Consider the following 23,150-nt stretch of genomic DNA (forward strand, 5'->3'; position numbering starts at 1 on the left):
GACGTGGTACACACCTGACACACACTGAACACATGACGTGGTACACACCTGACACACACTGAACACGCGACGTGGTACACACCTGACACACACTGAACACACGACGTGGTACACACCTGACACACACTAAACACATGACGTGGTACACACCTGACACACACTGAACACATGACATGGTACACACCTGACACACACTAAACACATGACGTGGTACACACCTGACACACACTGAACACACGACGTGGTACACACCTGACACACAGTCGACAACCACGAGAGCTCCGTCTGTGACCCTCAGAGCGGCTGTGACCTCAGAGGAAAAGTCCACGTGGCCTGGAGAGTCGATGAGGTTGATGAGGAAACCAGAGCCATCCTTACTCTGCTTAATGAAGGCCAGGTCATTGTCACTCAGCTCATAGTACAGAGAAATAGCTCTGAATGAAGAAAACAGTACAGAGAGACAGCTCTGAATGGAGAATGACATGGTACTAAGTGTTAGCTCAGACAGGAGGATGACATAGCACAGAGAGACAGCTCTGAATGGAGAATGACATGGTACTAAGTGTTAGCTCAGACAGGAGAATGACATGGTACTAAGTGTTAGCTCAGACAGGAGAATGACATAGTACAGAGAGATAGCTCTGAGTACCATATGAAAATGCTGCCAGCAGACGGAAAACGGATGAAACACAAGTGTGTTTGTTTACTTAACTGTGTGGATTTTGTACGTGTTTCATAAATACTGTGAGTAACATGAGGTGTCTAAGGTCATACTTTTGATTTGATATTTTTTCTCTGATAACTCTTCTTTTTCTATTTTTCTAAGGAATACAGAAGTTTGGAGTGAAGCTTTTTCAGTTTAGCTGATGAACAGAGCTTGAGATTTGTGACGGTAGTTTTAGTGATGATTCGAGATGGTGAGTTTTTGAAGAGATGAGAACTGATCCAGCTTTAGAGAACATGACTGAATCTGATCTCAGATGGACCCTGACTAATGTCCTGATGTACACAGGGTTTGGGGCGGGAAAAAAAAACCCACATACGTGGATTTGATGGTGATGCATCTTTCTTGTTCATCTTTCCTGGTGTCTGTGAACCTGGTCTCTCCAGCTCTGGCCGAGGCGATAATTCCGGCCTTACACACAAGGGAGTCGGTGAGTGTGGATTTGCCATGGTCCACATGGGCGATCACGGACATGTTCCTGATGTTGGACTTTTTGTCCATGATCTCTCGGATCTGGTCTACTGTGAAGTTCACCTGACAGTGATAAAAACACAGGGCATTATGCTGGAGACTGTTCTATTAGGAAGAAGTAAAGGATTTTTTTTTTTTTATTCGTAATATTTGGGTTTTCTTCCTCGTGATATATGACCTCTTTTTTGACCCAACATTTATAACTCCATGATTTCTGATATGTACACATTGTGGGGGGCTTAGATATTTTACATCGGGCAAAAAAAAGACATTTGTTTATCTGTTGTTTTTCTCACGGCTAGAAAGAGTGAAAGTAGCTGAAATGAACCAGGCTACCTTCCCACGTGCGCAATCTTTTCACACTTTGGATTTCACTGAGACATCGAATGCACACATTCGCGTGATAACATGATGGCACTGACACGCGACAGCTGACTGAGTTCGGAATTTAATGTTTTTCAAATGAGTTGCGTCGTATGGGGAGCTGCCGCAGTATCCCGCACCACAGACTATGCAGACAGGTTTGGACGGACTGGGTCACTGGTTTCAGGTGCAAAGGAATTTTTGTTAAAGAACTGTTAACCTTCTGTTGTGTCATTTATACAGCTCTTCACCAGAAGCTTCTCTTGTCCAATGTCTGGTCATGAAACTTTAATACGCACATCTCTGGGAACAGTGGGCGTGCACGCTCTATTTATAACGAGAGGGTAACGTTATTCCAATATCTGCTTATGCTATGGTGGCAGCCAATATCCCGAAAATAACGCAGCACACACGCCAACTAAAAGGAGACCCACATCTCAGCGAGTACGACGCACACGCGACAAATTGTAATTTTGTCTGTCTTGATGACCATTAGCCTTTATAAGTCTTTACGACTCAAACAGTTACTTTCACGTATAAACTAAATTTTGTATTTATTCCCCTGCATAAACCACCCGTTCTCTGTCTTTTTGAAAATATTTACTGCGTCATTTCAGATGGATTTTACATTACACCAATTTTTAAATATCAGAACAGCAGTCAAGTTTAAGGCTGTGGAGCACGGGAGAATCTTGCACGCAGGTTGTCATTACGTCATCGTTAAATTAATATGAAGAACGAAACGAAATGATAATCAGATACAGCGACGGAACCGACAGTAAAAAAAAAACTGTCGCAATAAAAAGAAGAATTGGGCTGGTAGAGGACATATATAACATTACTTATCACAGCCTACCACACAGACTCATATTTCATACCATTTTGGCGAATGATTCCCAAGTCTAGGGCAGTCTTAGCAGTCGGTACCCGGTCGGCGCTCCTCTCTGTTGGAGGACTTGGGGGAAAGAGAGAGAATATGACGTAGAATCTCAGTTTAAACTGCGACAGACACCTCGGTCGAGTCATGTGGAGAGAGTCATATGGACCGAACTGACCTGAATAAGCTCACCTGACAGTGCAACAAATTAGCTTTCCGTGACTGACTGCACCGTTTTCCCCTCTTCTTGCCCAGCATAGAAGTCAGGACAGGATAAATAACAGCACCGGGACAACACAACAACAGTTGTTATTATTACTGTCAGGGGCTACAGTGCCATGATGACGATGATGATGATGATGATAATGATAATGATAACGATAAGGATGATGATGATGATGATGATGATGATGATGATGTTTTAAACGTTGTCTGTTTGCTGTTGTTCAGTTGTTTTACAGAAGAATCAGAAACTGCCAAGCAGCTGATTGATGGTAATGAATTTGGTAAATGTTCGTGTTGTTAGTTCCATAATTACCTCTACATAAAGAAAGGCTAGGCTGTATTTTAAACGCTACACTGTGGATCAGTCACAGGTAATAAAGAACCACTCCGTTTGAAATGAAAATGAAATAACTTAAAAACTGTGGATTTTAAACTTAGGAGCATTAACAATGCTCTAATTCAGAATTGATCAAATTTTCACAATATAAATCGCCAGAATCCACCGGCTCTGTCACACACAATCTAGAATATTTGTTTGTCACACATTCCGACACTAACAGGTCTTATGCAATATACCGAAACACTAGATCTGTCATTGCTTGTCATTACCTAATGTTTAGTGAAGCAGACTAGAAGAATAATATTAACTGAGTATTATATATGAGGAGAAAATTCTTGTGTTCACTATTAATAAATGTGTCAGTATAAATAATGTCGCATTTAAAGTGATGTTTTTCACTTTCGAGGTCGTAAGTCATGAAGTAAAAATGCATCATGTTGAAAGAAACGCCGGGGACAGTGAAAACACTTTTTGCGATGATAACCAGCTCTCTGCCCAATCACACGCAAGTAATTCATTTTGGACACCTATTAGGAGTGTACTAGAACACTCCTTATAGATGTCCAGTATGGTTTTTATTGTTGTTGTTGTTGTTGTTTTTACCCATTTTCGCCAGAACGGTAGATGGCAGTAGATCTCTTCACAGGTCTCAGATTTGGCTGTGTCAGAAAAACAAGAGGAGGGAAAGTTCGAAGCAGGAATTGTTAGGGCTTAGGTTGTTGGTGCTGTCTCTCCGGAGCTTGATTTTACACAGCTCCCATACGTTGAATAATTATACTATGTAATACTTTATGGTATCATTTATTCGTAAAATATTACCATATCCGATAGCCCATATTTCAGATGCATTTCTGTAAATATGTCCATCGCTTCATGTTTAGTTGACAGATGGACGGAGGAAAACAACACGATTATTACCAAGTGGAAGGTAATTGCGGACTGATCTGGTACTGAGACTTGCGTTTAAGTGTACGTGTGATCAATTGCCCTGATTATGTGTTGAATTACTGTCCTTTCAGGAATGTGAAAGATGTTATCAAGGAAATCGGAGCGTTCAGATGCAATACTACACAGAAAGTCTCAAACTGTTGCGGAAGATTCAAGGTGCGAGTCGCATTGGGATATTGCTATTATTCATTTTTACACATTCTGTCTCCACATAAGTGTAAACTGTGATTTAACTGTGCTTACACACAGGCATACCCCCTGACTTTAAAAACCTAGAGGTCGAACTGACCGTTGCATACAACACCTTTCTGTTTTCGCTGAGATACTGCGAGAGGAATGAGGCGAAAGAGCTACTCACCCAGTGTCTCAACAGACGTAAGACATCGCCCTTCGTTCAGTGTACTGTAGACTAGTAGTAACTCTGATCAACGTGATTATAAAATTCTTTTGGGTTTTTCGCTTGTTCCTTTTCTCTGTAGTTACAGAGGCGGTTGGATGTCAGGTTGACAGTTCAGAGCCAGGTGATGTGTGGTTGTCCGTGCTGCGGACAGTTAGCGACCCGGTGTCGGTGTCCAGCGTACACAGGCTGTTGCTTGTCCAGTGGGCCCTGTGGCTGCCTGGACACCAGTTTGAGAGGATCCATCAACTGCTTGTGCAAGTCAACCACACAGTAAGGGGATAAAGATATATATGTTCTCATTTTATCCTTTCTTTTCCAGTTATGTAGTTTACAGAATAACTTTGGTGGAATTGGTATTGTTAGTTTTGTGTCAAATAGGATTTCAGTTTAACTTTCCATGTGTCTTAGCAAGGAATTGGGTCGAAAAACAAAGGCTAATTCATTAGCGCTGTTACACGTTTAGAATGGTGTTTAATCTTTTTGCTCATGGTACCATGAATCGTGGCATTATGTTAATCACGCTCTCTCTTCGTGCTGAAATTCTGTCCCTCGACCTTGCGCCACTGTGAGCTTTTCTCTTTTTTCTTCTTTCTTTTTTTTTTTTTTTTTATTTTTTTTTATTGACATTTACACACAGGGAGCAGAGATGACCTCATCCCTCAGTGATCTGCTGGCAGAAACCGGAGACCTTGGCTTGAGTGTGGAGCAGAGCCCCGCCCTGCAGGTTGCCATGGTAGCCAAGGAACTCAAGGACCTCTTGCACATCTGCACGGTTATTGCAAGAGGTACTTGTAAATTAAATGTGATTGTACTGTTCAGTAACAGGAAACAACAGAATATAGAAACATAAAAAAATATAAATAAATTAGGTAACCAGCCTATCCAGAGACGTCGCGGTCTTATTGTCCGGTTGTATTTTGGTCTTACTGTCCGGTCGTATTTTGGTCTTACTGTCTGGTCGTATTTTGATTTAGTCCTCTCATTTTAACTAAACTTTCAGCTTTTAACTGTCATGTGGAAGTGTAAGTATATTGATTTAAATTCATTATGTAATTATGATTTTTATCCTAGTGATCGTCTCAGAGCAGGTGTACAGTACCTTAGAGCAGGTGGCTCTCATCTCCAGCACACTGTCCTGTCTTTCTTCTAACTCTTCACTGTCACGGTTCATTGAGCTAATCAAGCGCTTGATGATTAATTGATCATTGGCATCAGGTGTGTGAGTCCTGAGTTAAAACAAAGACGTGCTGGACAGTGGGCCCCCAGGACTGGAGCTGAGAATCACTGCCTTAGAGCCCGTGAGAGTGTGTGTGAGAGACCAGTGTGTGTGAGAGACCAGTGTGTGTGAGAGACCAGTGTGTGAGAGAGACCAGTGTGTGAGAGAGACCAGTGTGTGAGAGAGACCAGTGTGTGAGAGAGACCAGTGTGTGAGAGAGACCAGTGTGTGAGAGAGACCAGTGTGTGAGAGAGACCAGTGTGTGTGAGACCAGTGTGTGTGAGAGACCAGTGTGTGAGAGTGTGTGTGAGAGACCAGTGTGTGAGAGTGTGTGTGAGAGACCAGTGTGTGTGAGAGACCAGTGTGTGAGAGTGTGTGTGAGAGACCAGTGTGTGTGAGAGACCAGTGTGTGAGAGAGACCAGTGTGTGAGAGAGACCAGTGTGTGAGAGAGACCAGTGTGTGAGAGTGTGTGAGAGAGACCAGTATCGCGATGAAGAGTGACCAGTCTGCTGCGGTTTCGACTTTATTCTTCAGGTGAGGGTTTTATTTCTCAGGTATTGAGCAAATAAAAGAGGGGAAACACTCGGAGGCACTGGTGGGGTTTGAGAGAGCGAAGGCCTTGTCCACGCCCAGAGTTCTCCTGGCCCAGACGCATAATCTCGCCGGCCGTTGCTTTGCCTCTCTGGTGAGAATTAGTCTCCATGAGATTAACATCCTGGATTATGCAGACTTTACCCCCTAAAAATATAATCTGACTTTCTGCTTAGCTTTTCATTTTAGTTGAATTATTTTAAATGAAGTTTCTGTTAGCTTTTCATTTACACTGATTTACTTTAAATGAAGTTGCTCTTGTCAGTCATAGTCTAATCACTCTGAGTGAATGCACTAAAAAGTGTTTTTTTATATTTTACGATCAGGCGTATCACTGAGCAACACATCCGTTATTTCAGTATTGTATCTGCATTTTTCACACACAGGAGTGAAAAGAATAACTCAATGACAACGAATAAAGATTTGTTTTCGTCCGCAGGGTCTGCCTCAGAGTGCCCTCCGCAGCTACAGACAAGCGTTAGAGGTGGACTTTGGTTGCCTGAGTTCACTGCATCACAGCGCAGTGTTGTACGCAGAGCTTGGAAACAGTCAGGCTCAAATGGAAGCTCTGAGACTCCTCCACTCTGTAAGACTTTGCTTACGACTAACCTGCACCTCCACTCCCTCACTGTGACTATCCTGCTTCTCTACTCCCTCACGGTGACTATCCTGCTCCTCTACTCCCTCACTGTGACTAACCTGCTCCTCTACTCCCTCACTGTGACTAACCTGCTTCTCTACTCCCTCACGGTGACTATCCTGCTCCTCTACTCCCTCACGGTGACTAACCTGCTCCTCTACTCCCTCACTGTGACTAACCTGCTCCTCCACTCCCTCACTGTGACTAACCTGCTCCTCTACTCCCTCACTGTGACTATCCTGCTTCTCTACTCCCTCACTGTGACTATCCTGCTCCTCTACTCCTTCACTGTGACTATCCTGCTCCTCTACTCCCTCACGGTGACTAACCTGCTCCTCGACTTCCTCACTGTGACTATCCTGCTCCTCTACTCCCTCATTGTGACTATCCTGCTCCTCTACTCCCTCACGGTGACTAACCTGCTCCTCGACTTCCTCACTGTGACTATCCTGCTCCTCTACTCCCTCATTGTGACTATCCTGCTCCTCCACTCCCTCACTGTGACTAATCATTATACAGCCTCCTCTTTACCAAACTGTTTTCCTACACACACTCATACATATCATTATCAGTGTTAGATTTGTCAGCTGACCGTCCAGTTCTAGACTGGGTTCAGAGGCGGTGGATTAGTGGGAGAGTAATGGTGTGAAATATTCACTTTAATCAGCCTGTGACTGACTGGGGATTGTTGGCCATTCAGAAAGATCCTCCTGTAGACTTTGGCCTGGTCACACTTTTCCTGGTCACACCTTTCCCACTGTCTCTAAGACCAGTGCAGCATGAGAGATGTTTGTGGAGATGTTGGGAAAACTCTGTTCTTGACTCGTCGAGTAAATGTGTTGCATTAACGCCGTGTTCAGGCAGTGATGTTGCAGAGTGGCGACAGACCTGACCCTGTCTCTGGTTCACTCGTCTCTCCCGCCGTGTTACTCGGCACTGAACACACGGCGTTCATCAGTGCGGTGCCGTCTCCTCCCGTCATACTCTACACCCTCGCACACGCCTGTGTCCTCAACCGCCGGTACGTGTCATGGTAGCGTGACGGGCAAATCAACACGCCTGTCCTCTGTGCTCTGTGTCAGACCAAACTCACCAGCACTGACAGACCCTCTGAATTCTCTTGTCATGGCTTTTTCGGTTTGTTTTTTCTTTCAGCATGCTAATGTTAATCCATACTTACATTGTTTTTCTGAATAGCACGAGGTTTTCCCCCATCTCTCTGTGTAACTGGCTTAATAATTCCGTGTCTGTCAGGATTTCAGATGGAGCTGAGTTTTATCTTGACCTTCTGGCGTCTCTCCAGTCAGACAACATACCGTTTGTAAGTCCCAGTGCCCGTGAATAAACTAACAAAAATGAAAAAAATGCTTATTAAAATGTTTCTTCTGCTAAGTTTCAGGTCAAAATGTCATGAGGTAAAGATGGGAAGATGCATGTTTTTGAAATTAAACTTCACAGGTGTCAGGTGAAACCAGCACAGACTTTCCCAGAATTCCCGAGCTTTACCTGGAGGTGGCGTTCACTCTGCTCAGAGCCGGCAGGTTCTGGGACGCTGTCGCCGTTTGTGATGAGATCATCACCAGGACTGCTGACCTCATCCCCGAGAGAATGACGCTTGACCTTCCTTTGACCTGCTACCGGTTACCTAGCGACGCAGCATCAGCAACACTGACAGACAAAGGGCCGGAATCAGTGATGGAGAAGCTGGACTGTGTGGTGTGGACCGGGGCAGCCCACTTCCTCCAGGGCCACGCTTACTGGCAGCTCATGGATACCAAAGAGGCCATAACCAGTTTCACCAGGTGAAAGTCTGTCTGTGTACTTCAGTGCTGATTACGCTCTCTTTGGTGTGATCTTCTATTGTGTGTCATTGGTTTTTTAAATTTAGACATATTCAGTAAATATGAGTTTTTCTGTATGGATTTTTGGCTGATATCCATTGTTACCTCTGTAGATCTGTGGGTGTACTGGTGAAGGTGTGCATTAGTCAGAGAGGTGAGTAATCAGAGAAATAAATTCTCTCTCCTCATAGAAGATCTCAAACCCATATTCATCTCAACTTTTGTCTCTGAACTATGAACTGAACACCAAGGTTGTCTCTTCACCCCGATAATTGATTCTGTTACCTCTAACCTATCGAATCTGAACTTTCAGTCATCAGTCTAACCTGTCAGTCTACCTGTCAGTCATCAGTCTAACCTATCGAATCTGAACTTTCAGTCATCAGTCTAACCTGTCAGTCTAACCTGTCAATCATCACTCTAACCTGTCAGTCTAACCTGTCAGTCTAACCTGTCAATCATCACTCTAACCTGTCAGTCTAACCTGTCAGTCATCACTCTAATCTGTCAGTCATCAGTCTAATCTGTCAGTCATCACTCTAGCCTGTCAGTCATCACTCTAACCTATCAATCATCGCTCTAACCTGTCAGTCTAGCCTGTCAGTCATCACTCTAACCTGTCAGTCATCACTCTAACCTGTCAGTCTAACCTGTCAGTCATCGCTCTAACCTGTCAGTCATCGCTCTAACCTGTCAGTCATCATTCATTAGCAGAGGCTGGTGTGCACTGCCTTCCTTCTGTTGCTGACTGAGACTGATGCAGTTTTGTTTAACTCTGCATGTTTTGTTTTGTAATACGACCCATGGTGTTTAGATAGTTGTTACACACTGTTTCAGGTGGTGTGTGTGGGCAGGGGCGCGGGGAGGCAGGGCACAGGGTTTTGGAGACACTGAAGAGCCAGGCGTTGGCTGCCAGAGCGGTGTGTTTCTCTGAGAGAGGACAGCTAAAAGAGTCTTTACGGGACCTCCAGCTCAGTCTTCAAATCTCGCCCGGTTTGTTTTTTAACTTTCTCTAGTCTCATCTTTCTAAGCTTGAGGCATAACATTATTAGTTGTTCAACATATGTCGGATGGTTGTTTTAGATGCCTGTTTGTCCTTATGCATTTGAATGTACCTCACGTTAGATCTGTCACCATACGAACCTCGCCCATTGCTATGCTGTGTTAGTAATACTCCATTTAATATTGTTCATTGGAGATTTTCTCTTGTTTATCGGACAAAATGAGACTTGTGCCTGTCAAATCTGTACGATGAGAATGTCACGGCCTGCGTGCAGGATGCAGGAGCGCGGAGCTGTGGCGGGTGGAGGTGCTGTGGAGGCTGGAGAGGAGGGAGGAGGCACAGGCCTGTTGGAGAGCAGCTCGCAGCTCCACAGAGACTCCATCATTAGAGTGAGCCATCTCCAAAAACGACCTTACTCTTTTTTTCTAGTTGTCGTAGTTTTAAGAACTCAGACAGTAGTGTGTGTTTAATCAGGAGCTGGTTTAATTATGGTATGGTACTGAATCATGTTATTCATATTCATAAATATGTTCTAGGCTTCTTTAACCTTTAATTAACAGTCACAACTTTATTTTTATGTAGTTGGTGTGAGGGGGTTCAATCCCAATGAGATGTTTTCTGTTTCAGAGATCTTCCCCTGTATCTGCAAGGATTTTACTCAGACAGCCTGTCCCTAGACCACAACAACCTTGAGAAGAAAATGGAGAAATTCATTCAGAGTGGACACAAGACGTAACAACATGATCAAAACCCAGACTATTTACCTGTTTATGATTGTGTCAAAATGATGAAAATTGTTATTCATTAAACTTGTACCTGAAAAAATGTTGTTGCTGTACTTGCTGGTTCAACCAAGAGAAGCAAAGAGGGCTCAGGGGGGTATTTGCCTATGCAACAAAGAATCAGAGTTAAACTCTAAGGTTTAACAGTTGTTGATCATTTACGTAGATACTTTATTTTTGTTCGTGAGGAACTGAGGTATTGGATTGACTCGATTAAAGTACTCTGCGACCGCAATCCTGGCTGCACTGTGGAAACACGATTATATTTTAGATTTTTAAAAAAGTAGGTTGTCGCTGGGAAGATCGGGGCAACTCATGTTGCAACGTTAACTGCTTAACCCAATCTACCTGACCCTGTTGGAAATTTAATTGTCTAAATTCTACTTCAACCAATCCGACAGAGACAGTTCACAGGCATCAGAAAATACACCAATACAAGTATATCCAAACCCGCCTTGGCCAATGATGTACGAATGTCTCCACGCATGTATTGCTTAATTGGCCAATTTTTTGTTCGTAAACTCAGTCTGATTGGCTGTCTATCCGGTAGGAGGTTCAGGCTAAGCTGACGTTTTGAAATTCATTGCAGAGAAGCAGAGCTGTCGTGAAGGTTGGAATCGGTCAATTTAAAAAAGCTATTCGAACACAATCTAAATATTTGTACAATTGTACCGGAGAAGCAGCATGGCTTCGGGTGGAGAGTGAGTAAAACCAACGTTACTCTTTATTTTTTAAAACATTTGTGTATTCGGATTATTTTGTATAACATCTCTTAGCTCACCCGAGACGCGTCAAATGTAACATTCGGTATTTAGCCTCTGAGCTAACCGGTTTGGTACCTGTAGTTCATAGGACAATGGAGTGCTTAAACGCTAACGAGGTGTTTTATAAGCTTATAGCATAAAAATAATCTCAACGATACGTTGCTTTGAGTTCTGTTTACTCAACAGATTGCGTTGAAGTGAAATACTTGCATTGCTTCATCGGCTTCGAAACTGGAAACGGATGCTTAGTGAACTCCTGGTGCCGCTTGTTATGCTATCATCATTTGGATAAGCTAGCTAGTTACATGCTAGTTGGCTACCGTTAGCTTTCATATGCGAACTGTAACGTAGCGTTAGCCAAGTAAGCTATGCTAACCGTACTGAGTCATTCTGACTCGGTTAGGCATGGTGGCCTACCGGCATCATATGCATTTCTCTCAGGCAAGCTGTTTGAGTGGGAGGCACGGCCTCATTTGAACAGTAATTATGCAAATGAACAATGTCTAATGATGGCCTAAAAACTTAAGGAATCACTTTTCTGGTCGCTCTTTTGGCTGGATGGGTGACCAATGTTTTTGACAGGCGTTGCAACGCAAGTCAGATAGCTTAACTAGCATACGCTTGTAATAAGTTGTCCACATTACTAGTCAGTATCCGCTCTCGATATTATTAGCAAGCTACCATTAGCTACTTGTGACATAGTGTACGCACTGATGGTGTGATTGAATTTGTTTAACTCGGCGAAAGACTTACCGATCATTACTTTCACGTTTAATGTTAAATAGCAAGCATCTGCTGGATTGAGCAGTTTCGGCAGAAATGAGCTTGTATGTAGAGCTAAGTTTCGGGACATTTGCTGTGTCATTCGGATGTCTACTAACGGAACAATAACTAGCCTTTGTTTCGTATTGGTAACCCGCGTCAAAACAAGCTGTATATCCAACATCTGTTCTGACGTGTGTATTTCTTGGACAGTTCACTCGCTAGCAGACATTAAAATTCCAACATATGAAATATGGGATCGCTTTTAGCATTGTCATGTGAAGGCCTATAGGCTGCTAGCCGTACTGCGCTTCCTTGCTAGGTGGCATGCTGTGTATCGCTACGTCTCGGCCTGCGTCGCAAGCTGAGGTAACGAGCCAACTAGATCACTGTAGAAAACTCTAGAGTTATCGTAATCTTAACCGTTTTTGTCCGTGGTTGAGTCAGAAGATAACCAGCTCTCTGTGTAATAAGTGGCCATTTTAAATCGAAGATCCATGTAGGTAGGTTAATTAGAGATCGACTCGTATGCGTCATGTCACTACGATGTCACGGGTACATTTAAATACATGTGCCTTTCACTTTCGTCTTTGATGGAAAAATAAAATTGTCGCACTATTTGAGAAAAATAGCTGACGTTTAAATAATTTGTGTTAAAGTTTGTTTTTTTTTTCCCCTGAACATTTTCTGTTTGCTTGCCACACAGATCCAAAAATGATGATCTTTCCACTGCAATTCTTAAGCAAAAGAACAGACCCAACAGGTTGATCGTTGATGAATCAATCAATGAAGACAACAGTGTGGTGTCTCTCTCTCAGGTACAGTCCCTTTGGAATGCTTTCCCCTGTAAGCAGCCCCTCCCCCTCTTATTACACCCCAGGCCCCCCCCCCTCTCTGGTGTAACCACTGTGTGTGTGTGTGTGTGTATATATATATGTGTGTGTGTATGTGTGTTTGCATGTACTATGCCTCATGTGACTCTGTGTGTGTGTGTGTGTGTGTGTGTGTGTGTGTGTAGGCTAAGATGGATGAGCTGCAGCTCTTCAGAGGAGACACGGTGCTGTTGAAGGGGAAGAAGAGGAGGGAGACTGTCTGCATCGTTCTCTCTGATGACACCTGCTCAGATGAGAAGGTTCGCATGAACAGAGTGGTCCGTAACAACCTCAGGGTGCGTCTGGGAGACGTCATAAGGTGAGAACAGAACCGCCATGCCCGGCGGGCCTCAGGCCCAAGATCTCTAGAGAGGTGGGCTTTAATGAGTGAGAGTGTGTGTGTAGAAAGATGACAGGATTTAAAATGATGGTGTGGCCTGTTTCATTTGTGGACTACCTGTGTGGATTAAGCCTCACATGTCAAGTGGTGTACATCCCCCCCCCCCCCCCCCCCCCCCCCCCATTTGCTACAGCTGTGTGTACTTTTTTCGGCTCATTCAAAATTAATAACTGTGTGTTTGCATTTATCCTGCACTTAAGGCTTAATGCATTTAAAGTCTTATTTATTGGTTGGATTGTGATGACTGCATTTTAAAACACACTGTTATGTAACTCAGCATCCAGCCGTGTCCAGACGTGAAGTATGGGAAGCGCATCCACGTTCTGCCCATCGATGACACTGTGGAGGGCATCACTGGAAACCTGTTTGAAGTGTACCTCAAGCCCTACTTCCTGGAGGCCTACAGGCCCATTCGCAAGGGTAAGGAACAGTGGTGAAGATGAGAGGCTGTGTATGTGTGTCTGAAGAAGCAGCTCGCAGACTGTCAGAGTGTTCCCTGTGTGGTGAGCCTTTGGGTGGGGTTAAATCAGAGACTGGCGGCTGGGGTGTTTTATAAGCACCGTTATTGCAGAGGTCAGATATGAAACATGAGACTGTTTTGAATGTGAGGTCGTGTCCAGGGCAGAAATACTCTATTGTGAGAGGGAGAGAATAGACATTGGCTTTTGGAGGGCTTGTGGAGAATCAGAACCCGGCCCAGAGAGCACAGCGCGGCCCAGTTCGGTCCTGACACTGTGAGCGGTACTGTAAGGATTCTAGCAAGGCTTCTTTACAACCTCAGACCGTTTCAGTTTGCGCTGGTTTTTGTCCAGAGGCCAAAACAGGAGGTGTAAAATATATGGTGTTTTCTTCAGTGTCCACCAGTCGCAGTTGCATCACTGAAGCGTGTCTGTTCTTTGTCAGGTGACATTTTCCTGGTGAGGGGGGGCATGCGTGCCGTGGAGTTTAAGGTGGTGGAGACCGACCCCAGTCCTTACTGCATCGTGGCCCCAGACACCGTCATCCACTGTGAGGGCGAGCCAATCAAACGCGAGGTAGAGAGCTGCGGTCCCAGTGCTGGGTTGGTGGATGTCAGACTGGGTTGTTAAGGGACTGGTCACTGATGTCTGTGCGTGTGTGTGTGTGTGTGTGTGTCCTGTGTTTCAGGACGAGGAGGAGTCTCTGAACGAGGTGGGCTATGACGATATCGGAGGCGTGAGAAAGCAGCTGGCTCAGATCAAAGAGATGGTGGAACTGCCCCTGCGTCACCCCGCCCTCTTCAAGGCCATCGGCGTGAAGGTGAGGAACGCGCTTGTGCCCCTTTCCTCTCAGAGATGTTTGCCTGTTGTGTCTGTGAGGTTTTTAAATGAGGTTCTGGGTTGCAGCCTCCTCGTGGCATTCTGCTGTATGGACCCCCCGGAACTGGAAAGACGCTGATCGCCCGAGCCGTGGCCAACGAGACCGGAGCCTTCTTCTTCCTGATCAACGGTCAGAGAACTACAAAATCAGTCTGCCCTCACTCCAAGTCCTACACAAACCCACACATTAGTAATGAGTATTAGGAAACATGTGAATGGTTTATGTTTTGCCTTGACCAAGAGTATTGAACATGTGTTCTCTAAACCAGCTGATTTATCATTTGAAGAAATGTATGAATGTCTGTAGGTGAACATAACTGTGTAGCATTAGGATTTGGGCAAAATTAGACTGGGACAGCTCAGACCTTCGTCTCACTGTCAGTAGTCTCTGAAACACTGTGTATGTCTGACTGAAGTTCTGTCTGACATTAGTGACTGAAGTGTGCTGTGTGTGTGTGTGTTGTAGGCCCTGAGATCATGAGTAAGCTGGCTGGAGAATCGGAGAGTAACCTGCGTAAGGCCTTTGAGGAAGCTGAGAAAAACGCCCCTGCCATCATCTTCATCGACGAGCTGGACGCCATCGCCCCCAAGAGGGAGAAGGTGAGAGGAACGACCGAGCGTGTGTGCTGTGTGTGTGGTTCAGGGCCTGTTTACTGGGTCTGGTGTGTGTGTGTGTGTGTGTGTGGTTCAGCACCTGTTTACTGGGTCTGGTATATGGATGAGGCACTGTGTGTGTGCTGCTGTATGGGATGATTGTGTGTTGCCTGGTTACTGTGTTAATGAGAATCATAAATATTAATGTAAAGTGTGTGTTTGACTGGAGAGGAGAGCAGTGTATGCCCCAGTCAGAGTGTGTGTGTTAATGTAGATCATGGAGATCATGGGAACAGGGAGAGAGTGGGAGAGTTGTACTGGTTTAAAGACACTGCAGGGTGCTGTGGTGTTTCTGTACAGTCATGGGCAGCTTTGGGAGGTGTCTTCTTTCCTGACTCTTCAGTTGAATGAAAAGCTGGAATAAAATCCCTGAATGTCATGGCCTTTAGTAAGGCTTTGTTCAGGTGTATCCCAGCAAAGTCAGGAGTCGTGATTTAATCTTTTAGAGGAATATTTACACACATTAGCGTAACAAAATGCACCTCAGCCCCCGAGAACTCAGTCTGGTGTGGTCTTCAACATATATACACACACAAAATGTTCTCAACATGTTCTGTGCTTGCCTCATGAGGACTAGTAGAACTGATTATAACATACAAATGTGACATTTTATATTTGTGGATCAAACCATATGACACTCAGAAGGTCTAAGTGTCAAGTAAAGTACATTTTCATTACATCACACTCAAGAAAATAAACAAACAATAAAAACTAAGAGACATTCAAGTGGTAGCGAAGTTTCAGAAATTCCTGTGAGTTCTCAGGTAGACCAGTACCTCCCACTGTTTTAGGAAGCTTGCATGTTATCTGAACTTCCCAGAATTTACATTAAAGATTAAAAGCTGAAGTTAAAGGTTCTGGCGGAGTCTCTCTGACTCCGCCCACCGGCCAGCAGGGCAGACACAGAGACAGGGTGAGTGACAGACAGAAAGTGAGACGCTTTAGTTCTTCTAATGTAAGTGACGGTGTGCTAAAACAACAGCATTATAAAAACCCGCCTGACGTTTGCCTCTCCCCACTGTGCACACTTAACAGCCGCTGCCCGACAGGAGGTCCAAGCCGACAGCGTTTTAAAAACACTATAAGTCCTCGTCTTGAAGACAGGCCAGGAATAATCCTAGGCTGGCATTCATGAAGAGAGATGCCTGTGTTGCAGTGCTGATCTGTGTGTGTGTGTGTGTGTGTGTTTACAGACTCACGGTGAGGTAGAGAGGCGTATTGTCTCTCAGCTGCTGACCCTGATGGACGGACTCAAACAGAGAGCTCATGTCATCGTCATGGCCGCCACAAACAGACCCAACAGCATTGACCCTGCACTCAGGCGATTCGGTACTACACACGCGCTCACACGCTCTCACACGCTCGCTCACACGCGCTCACACACGCTCTTGCTCACACACACACACTCACACGCTCACACACACACACGCTCGCTCACACATGCACATACATGCTCACACACACGCTCACTCTCACACACAAAATTAGGAACAGAGCCTCTCAGTGCAGAGCTGCCCATGTGCACTCATTAAGGGCCAGAGAAGCTGTGGTCCAGTTGTGTTGGTGTCAGAGCTGAGAGGGGCTTTGGGTTCAGAGCTGAGAGGGGCTTTGGGTTCAGAGCTGAGAGGGGCTTTGGGTTCAGCTTTATTCAGACACATCAGTGAATTGGAGCTGTATCACAGTCTCACAGTAGAGCAGCCTTACAGGAACCTTGCATCATCTCCATGAAGGGCTTATGTATTGCCATTGTATGAGTTTAGCTATAGTCAGTGTTTTTAGACTATTTCACCTGTCAGAGATTGTCTGTCTACAGAGTGTATTATCCATCTCTGTTCTGTGTTAATGGTGTGTGTGTGTGTGTGTTTGTTTATAGGACGTTTTGATCGGGAGGTGGACATCGGTATTCCTGACGCTACTGGCCGTCTGGAAATCTTGCAGATTCACACCAAGAACATGAAGCTGGCAGATGACGTGGACCTGGAGCAGGTTTGTACTCATGTCTTTTAAAAGCGTCTGGGTTCTTTTATGTCTGAGAAATTTGAGAGTACAGTGGTCTGGCTGTAGCTGCTCTGGGTGGAGCGTACACTGGTCTGGCTGTAGCTGCTCTGGGTAGAGCGTACACTGGTCTGGCTGTAGCTGCTCTGGGTAGAGCGTACACTGGTCTGGCTGTAGCTGCTCTGGGTGGAGCGAACAGTGGTCTGGCTGTAGCTGCTCTGGGTAGAGCGAACAGTGGTCTGGCTGTAGCTGCTCTGGGTGGAGCGTACACTGGTCTGGCTGTAGCTGCTCTGGGTGGAGCGAACAGTGGTCTGGCTGTAGCTGCTCTGGGTGGAGCGTACACTGGTCTGGCTGTAGCTGCTCTGGGTGGAGTGTACACTGGTCTGGCTGTAGCTGCTCTGGGTGGAGCGAACAGTGGTCTGGCTGTAGCTGCTCTGGGTGGAGTGTACAGTGGTCTGGCTGTAGCTGCTCTGGGTGGAGCGTACAGTGGTCTGGCTGTAGCTGCTCTGGGTGGAGCGTACAGTGGTCTGGCTGTAGCTGCTCTGGGTGGAGCGTACAGTGGTCTGGCTGTAGCTGCTCTGGGTGGAGCGTACAGTGGTCTGGCTGTAGCTGCTCTGGGTGGAGCGTACAGTGGTCTGGCTGTAGCTGCTCTGGGTAGAGCGAACAGTGGTCTGGCTGTAGCTGCTCTGGGTAGAGTTTTCTGGGCATACAGTGCCAAAGAAAGGCAGAGCCACAGGTTGGGTGAGTTTAAAACTCGGTGAGATGAGTGGCAGTAACACCAGAGCAGATTTCTCTGTTGCAGCAGTTTGTGTTTTTATACACGGGGGGGAAAGAGTGTTTTCTGTAGTGTAAAGTTAAGCTTGTATGTAAAGGGTTTGTGTAGCGTTAGCTGAGGCTGTGTATGTTAAGGGTTTGTGTAGCGTTAGCTGAGGCTGTGTATGTAAAGGGCTTGTGTAGCGTTAGCTGAGGCTGTCTATGTAAAGGGCTTGTGTAGCGTTAGCTGATTCTCTGTGCTGAAATGTGAGCATTGTTCTTGTTCTGGTCTCTGGGACTGGACTGAAGATAAACAGCCCGTGGTATCTGCCGCTCACCGTGGGCCAAGATATGCATCTTGCTTACATTCCTCGGTGCGCTGGGTTTGTGTCCCGGAGTCAGAGTGGCTCATGTGATGCAGACAGTGTGCTCTCTGCTTGGTCAGAGTCTAATTTCCCTCTAAACCATGGAAACCATGACACATGTTCTGTGTCGTTAAAGCCTTCGATCCTTATGCAGTATTCAGACTCACCATGTCCTCCTGTTTGTCTCACGTCTGCACATAGTAACCCACATGCCATTAACAGCTCACTTCAACCTTTGTGTGTGTGTGTGTGTGTGTTTTCCCAGGTTGCTAATGAGACCCACGGCCACGTTGGTGCTGATCTTGCTGCGCTGTGCTCTGAGGCCGCCCTGCAGGCCATCCGAAAGAAGATGGACCTAATCGACCTGGAGGACGAGACCATCGACGCAGAGGTCATGAACTCTCTGGCCGTCACCATGGACGATTTCAGGGTAGGAAGGACATCAGTGTTTTCCCATCATAACTCTGCCACTCTCGGTCTTGTTAGAGTTTTCACTCCTAAACTTCAAGTCATTTTTTTTTGTAAAGTTTCTGACGTCTAAATGTGTGTGTGTGCGTGCGTGTGTGTGTGTTCAGTGGGCTTTGAGTCAGAGTAACCCGTCCGCCCTGCGTGAGACGGTGGTGGAGGTGCCCAACATTACCTGGGAGGACATTGGTGGTCTGGATGATGTGAAGAGGGAGCTGCAGGAGCTGGTGCAGGTAAAGATCTCGCTCTGAGTCACTGCTGAACGGCTCAGGAATCCCCCACACTTCTGGGATGGGCTTTGGTATGGAAATATGAATATCCTCGTCATGAGGTCGTGTGTGTGTGTGTGTGAAGCTGAAAGTGAAAATAGAAACTAAAGTTAAAATGAAACCTCTGTTTATCAGGTGGTGTACATTCAGGGTGAAGTAGATGATCTACTAATATAAGTAAACCATATTAGAGAGGAGAGAAATAAATAAATAGAAATCATTCCACAATTAACCTGTTAAGTTTTAAGTTTGTGTTTTCTCTCTTTTCCTTCTCTTTGTGAAGTACCCAGTGGAACATCCTGACAAATTCCTGAAGTTTGGCATGACCCCGTCTAAGGGCGTTCTGTTCTACGGTCCCCCGGGTTGCGGTAAAACTCTGTTGGCCAAAGCCATTGCCAACGAGTGCCAGGCTAACTTCATCTCCATCAAGGGCCCGGAGCTCCTCACCATGTGGTTCGGAGAGTCTGAGGCGAACGTTCGCGAGATCTTTGACAAGGTGAGACTGGGGTGGTACCCTGATCTGCTCCTCCCTCTCAGGGCGTGGCTTACCTTATTATAATGGTGGAAAAGGACATCGTTTTAGAACTTTAGATATGAGGGAAGCATGTTAATTGTGTGATTCTTGTGTACTGCTGTCAAACTGATTTGTGATGCACTGTTGGACACATACACGGATCAGTTCACAACTATGTATGTTTTTTGTAAGGCATTTAGCACTGGTACATTGAGCATGGAGATTATGGTTTGCAGACAGGTACATTCAGCAGTTTTAGTTTTTGACAAACAGGAAAACTCGTATGCCAGATACCAACATCTGCGCTTGTGGTTCTGAAAGGAAGCAGAGCAGCTCTGTTTTAAGGTTTGTTGATCTGCGACTGCTCTCAGAAGGCCTGGCTTTGTGCCTGTGAGGAGAGTTTAAAGGGCTTGACACTCCTCAGACATGCCCCACGGCCTGTGTTTGTGTAGGGCACTCAGTCAGATGGATACACAGTGGATCTGGCAGCAATGTCTGTCCATTAATCTCCTCACCCAGTGTCTCAGGGTTTTGTTTTCAGTTCCTGTTCTTTCTGTCTGTCTGTCTGTTTTCCCTGCGCTCTGCTGCGATGGCTGTTTACGTAATTCTTATGTGAATGTGACGTCCGTGTTCTCTCCTCAGGCCCGCCAAGCCGCCCCGTGCGTTCTGTTCTTCGACGAGTTGGACTCCATCGCCAAGGCCCGTGGCGGGAGTGTGGGTGACGGGGGCGGAGCCGCCGACCGTGTCATCAACCAGATCCTGACCGAGATGGACGGCATGTCCAGCAAGAAGAACGTTTTCATCATCGGCGCCACCAACAGGCCGGACATCATCGACCCGGCCATCCTGCGACCCGGCCGTCTGGACCAGCTCATCTACATCCCTCTGCCCGATGAGAAATCTCGCATGGCCATCCTGAAAGCCAACCTCAGGAAGTCGCCTATCTCCAAAGTAAGATTAGGCACAGCTGATTGGTCAGCTCACGCACTGATTACATTCCCAGAGTTCCTTGTGTAGAGAGACACACAGAGCCTCTGCTCAGATCCACACTTTTGATTGATTTTTGATAGCTGAAGTGGACAGTTTTCAGTAGACTCGCTTGGTTCTCCTGGTCATGGTACACTGTATTAGTGATGTTGACAACACTTAGGCCCATCAGACCTTTATTCACCTTTGACCCGTGCGAGGCTGTGCTGATCTGTCCGTCTTTTGGCGCTGTAGGACGTGGACCTGGACTTCTTGGCTAAGATGACCAACGGATTCTCTGGAGCTGACCTGACGGAGATCTGTCAGAGGGCCTGTAAACTGGCCATCCGCGAGTCCATCGAGAACGAGATCAGGAGAGAACGCGAGAGACAGACCAACCCTGCTGCCATGGTCTGCTCTCACACTGTCTGTTTTTCCTTATTATGTTTAACGATTGTAACTGTCATTGTATTTCCCTGTAGATCAAGGCTGAGTGACATCTCATTTACATATCAATTACTGTCCTCTTTTTTTCATAATTTATTTTATTTTTCATGTTTCACATAATGATGTAAAAGGGTTTGTCAGAACAGTAATGCAGAGATAAACATACAGTAGGCAAAGTCAGTGGTGTTAAATCTAACCCATCATAAGAGCAGTCAGGATGGCTCCACTCCGCCTGCTCTCATAGGCTCACCGGTGGTTTGGCGCATTATTGTCTGCGTGTTAAAGGCTTTTGTGTGAGTGTAGTCAGCGCAGCTGAAGTTGATGAGGCTGTTCTGGAACGTTCTGTCGTTTAGGAGGTGGAGGAAGACGACCCCGTGCCTGAGATCAGGAAGGACCACTTTGAGGAAGCTATGCGTTTCGCCCGCCGCTCCGTCAGCGACAACGACATCCGCAAATACGAGATGTTCGCACAGACGCTGCAGCAGAGCCGAGGATTCGGCAGCTTCAGGTCAGAGGTCAACGCAGGCACAACTCCACGTCCTCACGCTCACTGTTTTTACACGCGCGCGCGCACACACACACACACACACACACGTAACACAACTCCACGTCCTCATGCTAAAATGTGCTGGGTGTGTACTGTTAAGAAGGCAGTGTGTTGACTGACTGTGCTCCTGGTACAGGTTCCCATCCAGTAATCAGGGTGGAGGAGGTCCAAGCCAGGGCTCTTCCGGCGGCAGTGGAGGAAACATCTACAATGAGGACAACGATGACGACCTGTACGGATAGACCCCGGAGACCAAGCTGGCCACTGCAGTCTCACAGGCCACCATGTACAATACAACCAACCAAGATAAAAATTCCACATTTTTAGGACTCTGTGCTTCTTTAATGTTTCTTTTTTATTATCCTCCTCTTCTTCCCTCTCATCTCTCTCTCTCTCTCTCTCTCTCTCTCTCTCTCTCTCTCTCTCTCTCTCTCTCTCTCTCTCTCCCCCCTGTCCTCGGAGCAAAAGCATGTAGCTGCCTGTATTTTGCTGTGGTTTGTGAAAGGATGACTATTGCTAATCTGTGATATTCTCGTGATGTGGGTGAGGGTGTGTTTCAATGACTTCATACACAGTAGACTGGCTACATACTTTTAACTTTTCACAGCCTCTGTGAGCAGCTTTACAGACGGGGGTCCCCACTAGCCTGTTGAAAGATTTAAAAAAAATAAAAATAAAAAAAGAAACTTAAAAAAAAAAAAAACAACAAAAAAAACGAATTGCTATCAGTTTCATTTTTTATGAATGTAGCATATAATGTAATACAGGTTTGAAAAAATGTTAAAATAAAATTCACGAAATGGAAACCAAATGGTGCGTGGGTTTGTGGCGTGACTTTGGACGGGTTCCTCAGATCCAGTCTGTCACCATGGTAACTCCACTGCAGACCGCTGTCTGTAGCCACGTTTTAACATTTTGGGAGGTTTTAAGGGGTTTAGGACAGACGGGTATGTAAGTCTGTTTGGTTTTGAGGGGTTTCGGACAGACAGGTTGGTAACAGTGTGTGGTTTTAAGGGGTTTGGGATGGACAGGTATGTACGTCTGTTTGGTTTTAAGGGGTTTAGGACAGACAGGTATGTAAGTCTGTTTGATTTTAAGGGGTTTAGGACAGACAGGTTGGTAACGGTGTTTGGTTTTAAAGGGTTTAGGACAGACAGGTTGGTAACAGTGTGTGGTTTTAAAGGGTTTAGGACAGACAGGTTGGTAACAGTGTGTGGTTTTAAAGGGTTTAGGACAGACAGGTTGGTAACAGTGTTTGGTTTTAAAGGGTTTGGGATGGACAGGTATGTAAGTGTGCTCTCAGAAGGGTGAGTAGGGTATTGCGTCTCATTCAGTAACTTTAAACGGCCAAAAGTACGCGGAGTATTCAGTGCGGCAAGATGACTGATCTGGAGAAGACTGAACGATCTGTTATCTCCACTTACCAAAATGAGAGACGTAGGACTGTACCAAAATGAGAGATGTAGGACTGTACCAAAATGAGAGACGTAGGACTGGAATAGATTTCGGATCGCCCTGCTGACGGCGCGTTGCAGTGGAGCTACCTCAGAGTGTTCTGGTAAATGTCCCGTTAGCTGACAGGTCATGACCTTGTAGTTAACTACAGTGGAGAGGTCAA

General features: G+C 45.7%; 3 protein-coding genes across 3 annotated transcripts in view; 2 read left to right on the plus strand and 1 right to left on the minus strand.

The window, feature by feature from the left end:
- Positions 1–2,693, minus strand: part of eef2l2 (eukaryotic translation elongation factor 2, like 2) — a 15,946-nt gene extending 13,253 nt beyond the window's left edge. The window contains exons 1-3 of the mRNA XM_030766715.1: positions 2,628–2,693; positions 1,044–1,258; positions 253–434 (exon numbers count right to left, since the gene is read on the minus strand). Coding sequence (XP_030622575.1) covers positions 253–434; positions 1,044–1,258; positions 2,628–2,693 — 463 coding nt within the window. The remainder of the gene's footprint in view (positions 1–252; positions 435–1,043; positions 1,259–2,627) is intronic.
- Positions 2,694–3,859: 1,166 nt separating this feature from the next.
- On the plus strand, positions 3,860–10,376 carry fancg (FA complementation group G). Its single transcript, XM_030766726.1, has 14 exons — positions 3,860–3,928; positions 4,020–4,104; positions 4,198–4,323; positions 4,428–4,618; positions 4,986–5,133; positions 6,120–6,250; positions 6,596–6,742; positions 7,657–7,817; positions 8,051–8,121; positions 8,262–8,598; positions 8,751–8,791; positions 9,475–9,630; positions 9,915–10,029; positions 10,268–10,376. The coding sequence occupies exons 1-14, from the start codon at positions 3,860–3,862 to the stop codon at positions 10,374–10,376; spliced, it is 1,887 nt and encodes a 628-aa protein (XP_030622586.1).
- Positions 10,377–11,022: 646 nt separating this feature from the next.
- vcp (valosin containing protein) lies at positions 11,023–22,337 on the plus strand. Its single transcript, XM_030769548.1, has 17 exons — positions 11,023–11,123; positions 12,655–12,766; positions 12,967–13,139; positions 13,498–13,640; positions 14,124–14,254; positions 14,367–14,498; positions 14,585–14,687; positions 15,024–15,157; positions 16,405–16,540; positions 17,085–17,197; positions 18,590–18,754; positions 18,900–19,022; positions 19,342–19,554; positions 20,215–20,523; positions 20,794–20,949; positions 21,339–21,493; positions 21,669–22,337. The coding sequence occupies exons 1-17, from the start codon at positions 11,107–11,109 to the stop codon at positions 21,772–21,774; spliced, it is 2,421 nt and encodes an 806-aa protein (XP_030625408.1). The 5' UTR covers positions 11,023–11,106; the 3' UTR covers positions 21,775–22,337.
- Positions 22,338–23,150: the final 813 nt, after the last annotated feature.

Source organism: Chanos chanos, chromosome 1 (assembly GCF_902362185.1).
Source record: "Chanos chanos chromosome 1, fChaCha1.1, whole genome shotgun sequence".
NCBI lineage: Eukaryota > Metazoa > Chordata > Actinopteri > Gonorynchiformes > Chanidae > Chanos > Chanos chanos.